At 40.7% G+C, this 5,743-nt stretch overlaps 1 protein-coding gene across 4 annotated transcripts in view; it reads right to left on the reverse strand.

Annotated features, from left to right (window-relative positions):
• Window positions 1–1,108: 1,108 nt before the first annotated feature.
• Window positions 1,109–5,743, reverse strand: part of arhgap5 (Rho GTPase activating protein 5) — a 68,590-nt gene continuing 63,955 nt past the window's right edge. For all 4 annotated transcript variants that reach the window (XM_008398617.2, XM_008398618.2, XM_008398619.2 and 1 more), the window contains one exon: window positions 1,109–4,076. In XM_008398617.2, coding sequence (XP_008396839.1) covers window positions 3,758–4,076 — 319 coding nt within the window. In that variant the 3' untranslated portion in view covers window positions 1,109–3,757. The remainder of the gene's footprint in view (window positions 4,077–5,743) is intronic.

The raw sequence follows: 5,743 nt of genomic DNA on the forward strand, positions 1-5,743 counted from the left end.
CTGCAGAGTATTTCTGAGTCGATTAGTTTAGCATTTCTGCCGGATTTTCACAAAATATCAGCCACGACAAGGGACAAGGGCACAACATGCTAAGGTTGTTGAAGTCAAGCGAACATAACTGACCTACTTCCAGCTCCCTCGATATTTTTTTTTTATTAAAACCTTTTACTGACCTGTGAAACTTTGGGGCCTGTTTTGTAGCTGTAGTGTTAGCAAAACATTGTGCTCCTTTCGTGCACATTTAAGATTTAGACAACTAGACCGATAAAGTCGCCATCGTTGGCAAGCAGGTTGGCTAGCAGGGGGCGGAATTTCGCTCGTGTTAGGTTCGTTTGATTACTGAATGCTGATTGGCTGTTTACTAGCGGCTGAGGGGTTTCAGCTGCAGACTGACCGCAGACAGACAGGAGAAGACCGCAGCCTGCTGAGCGTGGTGCGCAGCAGAACCTCAGATAAAGAAGATGTTCCGTCATTTGTGTCAAGTTTCATTTGAGGGGGCGTCCCGGCCCCGGGGGAGCAGCCAACACTTTGACGCCAGGTCTAATTTTGTCGGATTCGCGGAAAGAGGTCGGAGGACACCGAGTGGTAAGGATTTTTGGAAGCCACGTATGATTGCGGTAGCGCGAAGACGGAAAGTTTGGAACTGAACTTTTGATGATGAATGCGACTTAAATCAGAACATGGCAACGTTGGATTTAGAAAGAAGTGACTATAATATGGATTGTAGTGACGAGGAAGGAAGGAATGGTCAAAATGATGAAAAAGAGTGGGAGATGGTGGGAAAGGGTGGTAAGAAGCAGCGAGCTGCTGAAAGAAAGAGGAAAAAGGGAAATGAAACCAATAGTGAAGGCATCGAGGAAAGAGCAAAAGAATCAAAACAATCCAACTCTGAATATTATAGTAAGATTTGATGAAGGAGAAGGAGTTAAGAAAATCGGTGCCAATTTAATGTGGCACTTCTACTTTATAATTCAGACTAATGAATGGTGTGTTCAGGTTAGTAACTTGGGGTTGTAGTTTAGCAGTGGCAGTGGAGGGAGTGAACAAAGTCATTCGGTTCGTGTTGGCCACGCTTCCAAATATTGAGCAAATAAAGTCGTAACAAGAGGAATGTTTAATAGATTTTATTGCTGGCAAAGATATCGTGGCCCTACTCCCCTTAGTGTTGTTTACAGCGTACGCAAATTCCATTAAGCTACACACATGTCATGGCCAAACGTTAGCGACTGGGTAAAATTTACAACTTCAACAAAATAGCCATAGTTTCTCAATAGTCGAGAGTCCAGACCCTCTGGATGAAGCGAAGCCTAGAAGAAGGGGCTGGTTTTTACCAGGCTACCAATTATCCAAACTAAGACTCGTGAATCATGATCCTGTAGGAAAACAAAATCAGCTAGTTAAAGGACATGAGTTGTACATTTTAAAATGGTAAAAGTGAAAGAAAAAAAAATGCTATAAATGAATTTTTCCTAATCAAAAAATATCTAAGGACAGAAAGATATTTCAGATTCAATACATGTTTTATAGTCCCCCTCAATCACTGGATGAGATAAAAGATGAACACCTTTCAGCATTAGCCACCTGGACTGATAACCAGACCTCTGAAACTACTTTGGGAGAATTTGATGTTTTGTTAGGGAACAAAAAAAATGCGTAAGGTTGAAAATAGGCTAATAACAATAAATGTTAATCTGCTTACTTGCAAAGACATTTTGTACCTCAGTTGAGCAATCATGTGCACAGAAAAACAGAACCATGGCAATATCAGTGTTGGGAATCCTTGCAGACATAARCATTAGTGGTTGTTTTTGGATTAGAAGCTTCCCTTTGAAATGTAGAGTTAGGGTAAAGTACCACAAAATTGCACTCTTTACAGAAAATGTTCAAGAAATAAAAATTAACAGATTTATAATACAATTTTAGAATTTTTTGAGTTGTAAAATAAAGAGTAATATATCTATATCAAGCAGCAAAAACATTTGTTATAAAGATGGGCAGAAGATTGAGAAAATAATCTATAATAAATGTTTATCATACTGTAGCCAAAGGCAGGCAAGGATGTAGATTTCTGAAATATTTTACTCACAGGATGAAGCGAGGAAACTGGGAAAGGAGATGTTGTTGTTTAAGTATCACAGATGAAGATTGAGATTTTCTACCTTCCTTTTTCTGAGTTGTACTGATCTAGTATGACCACCCATCCCAACCCCACCTCCCTTACTCACCCCAAATGTGCACATACTCACATTCACATCATCAGAAATAAAAAAAAATAACATTCACCATAATAAACATGTACGATCATAGCTTGTGACAGATTAGGATCCAGTACCCCGTGGTAGTTTACTTAAAAAAACTTGTGCTGCTCAGAGACTTATATATTTATATATAGACTTATATACTTCTTTCCTCTATTTAGGGAAACTATTTTTAAAAAAAAGATGATATTAAAGATGTGATTTCCTTCAGGAACAACAAAAAATCTAATGCAAATGAGATTTTTTTCTGTTGAAATATTGCCCTTAAAAAGTCAAATAAAGTGGTGGGGATCCTATCAAGGACTCAAAGTTTTTCACTTCATTTTGAGTAGTTGTCTTTTTTTCATAAAGTGGTAAAAACATGCAAATTTCAGACAAAGAGAAATAAAGAAATTAAGAAAACAGGGTGACAAAGCCAAGAAGACACGGGGAGCTGTCGCTTTAAGAAACTGAAGAGCTGAGCTCGAGAAGTTAAGCCTGGTCCTCCTGGACAGAGTGACACCAGTCTTCAGAACCCGTCCTCCCCGGAAGAGGCCGGAACGCCGACCACGTGTAAGTTTGTACAGATAAATCATCCAACACATCAGCATTGTTACACAACAGCAAACACACACTCACACAGACACACAACATGGATATAAATCAGATGTTTCCAAAATATAAAAAAACATGACAGGATAAAGCAAGCTAACAACATGAATTGCAACATGGACCATTGACACTAGTCGTGCATGGGCTGTCCTTTAAGGGTTCCTTTAGGCTTGTGTAGTGGAAAAAGAWTTGTTTAGTATTGAAAACCCATCACCTCCTGAAAACATTAAAGGTGCAAGGCTTAAAGTTCAGAATCCTGTTTTAGTTTCACAGGTTGAGACTCAAACATGTCCCGAAATGACTCGAAGTCAGAAACTGTTTTCCTGTGCCAGAATCTGCAGGAAGACTAGAATCCCCTTGGTGTTTGTATGTCATTATCATTATACTCTCATCAGGTTTTCAGATGAGAGTATAAGTTGTAATGTTTACCTTCCCTTTAGTGGTGCCCAGATGGCATCAGGAGGCTGGGCCTGTAACAGGACAAAAAAAAACTTGGTGTGCTTTTCCATGAGGGTAGAGAGATGGAGTCTTTGCCCCAAATATGTTGAAAAACTCTGGAACTAGGTTTGACTCCTATAAAGAACTAGCATTATGTGCCTAGATCAGCTCATTCCTCACTGTATTCAGTTTGATCTAAATTATGCAATCCATAATGTGACGTGCAATTCCATAATCCAGACTGAGCTTCCAAAATGAACCCGTCTCCCAGATCTGGCCTGGTCCAACATCCCATCAAGCACACTCTGAACCCAAAGCTGAAAGAATATGAGAAATAAAAGTACAGCTATGATGTGTTGAAATCAGCCACCCACTGATGTGAAGCAGAAGCAGGACCTCCAGCATCTCCCTACGTTTGCAGCTGGAAGCACATACTGAACTCCCGATGCCCCAGAATACCTATTGGTGTGTTAAATGAGGGGGTCAGGTGGCAGCGTGTGTTGTATCTGCTGGGGCTGCAGAGGGGGGGGCAGCTGCAGGGGCAGAAGAGCCTCCACCATGTTGTGGCAATGTGGCGGGGGTGTTCCCTCATTGCTGGAGCTCTCGGCCACATCACCCCCATGGAAGAAATAGTCGCTCTGCACGATGAATGTCTCGATGACTGCCTGGTTGAGCTTCGTGGTGGACAGTGTGTCCCTGTTCTCAAAGTCAGGTCGCATGAGGGTGGGCCAGAAGCAGATGGACAGGTTGTCGGCTGTCATCAGGGTGGTCTTGCTATGCTGGCTCACTCTGACCAGGGAACAAATCCACACAACACAACCGTTAGAATAAATATGTACGAGCCATCAGATTTTATACACAAATAATTGCTGCWAGCACCAAATGTATGAGTGTGGCAGTGGGACACAGGAAACGGTCCAACAAGAATTCAAAACTCAGTAAAAATGACCCGATAATAAGCAAACTGCACTAAACCTAACAGCAGAAGTCCGCAGAATAATGTTCATGTCTATGATGACTAATAAGAAACATATCTGGGATCTAGACCAGAGTTTCTCAACCCTGGTCCTCACCGCCCTCCTGCTCTGCATGTTTTAGATGAGCCTCTATTCCAGAACAGCTGATTCAAATGATTGCATGACCTTTTAAGTAGTGCAGAAGCCTGTTAATCACCCAGACATACAATTCAGGTGGGTGGCAGAAGGGAAATACCTAAAACATGCAGGACAGGGGGGCGGTGAAAAGACCAGGGTTGAGAAACACTGAGCTAGGAGATTCTAGAGGTTTTCCTGTGTCACCCTGAAGTGAGAGAAGTCACTGGTAGCTCATTGTTTATGGAATCAGAAAGATTTTTTACCTGTCAAATGTCACCAATTCTGATTGAGATTGCACATGTGTGGCTTACAGAATTTCTTTTCCACACAATATATTTTAATTTATTTTCAGATACATAATTTCTTTTTAGCAAGTGAATTAACACAAAGCTTTAAACTTTTACAGCCACAATCGTTAATCATATTAATCGCTTGTTGAAATAATCTTCTACTAATTTAGAAATCAAAATCAATTAACAGATTTGCAAAGTTTTAGAACAACCTGGTTCAAATTCAGTAAAAAATCTATTATGTTTTGCTGTCCAATTATAAATCACTAAATAATCAATCTTCATCAGCYTTACACTGTATTGATTGATGCAGCAGAAAGAGCATGAGCTTTTTACATAATATAAAATGGATTTTTAGCATCACTTTGGTGGAAATTATCAAGGTTGCACTAAATGGATGCTGCTGTTGTACTCAGGTTTTGTGGGTTCACTCTTTGAGGCTGCGGGCTGCAGGCCCACCATGATTGGTTCCCTGCCCGCATTTAGGTACCTCAAAGGGTTATACACTCTCACTCGAGATCAGGAAAATAAAATGTTTATTTTCCTATTCAAAATACAGGAACTGAATTATTTTTATTTGCTTTTTCTTGGGCTGCACAATGGCACAGTTAGTTGTTTGAAAGATGACCATTGACACTTTACACAAGAGGGTAGACCTCTCAGACCTTGGCAGGGCAACACAAAGACAGACAGAACAAACAACCATGCACACACACACACACACACACACACACACACCTAAGGAGAATTTAGAGACCAATCAACCTAACAGCCATGTTTTTGGACTGTGGGAAGAAGATGGAGAACCTGGAGAGAACCCACGCTCTCCAGAAAGAACCCAAGACCTTGCTGCAAGGCATCAACCTTACCTGTCAAGTCAGCAGTCATCCCCATGACTGTGTAGCCTACAGAACTAAACTGAGAGACAATTTAAAAGCCTTTGCAGGCAYTTTAAGTTAATAAGCTGATTAGAGTGTGACACCGATATCTTCAATATAGATATCAGTGTCACCGTCCTCGTTAGTCCAAACTAACAAACAGTTAGTTTGGACTAATATATAGTCCAAACTAT

This window comes from Poecilia reticulata, linkage group LG22, assembly GCF_000633615.1.
Source record: "Poecilia reticulata strain Guanapo linkage group LG22, Guppy_female_1.0+MT, whole genome shotgun sequence".
Classification (NCBI taxonomy): domain Eukaryota; kingdom Metazoa; phylum Chordata; class Actinopteri; order Cyprinodontiformes; family Poeciliidae; genus Poecilia; species Poecilia reticulata.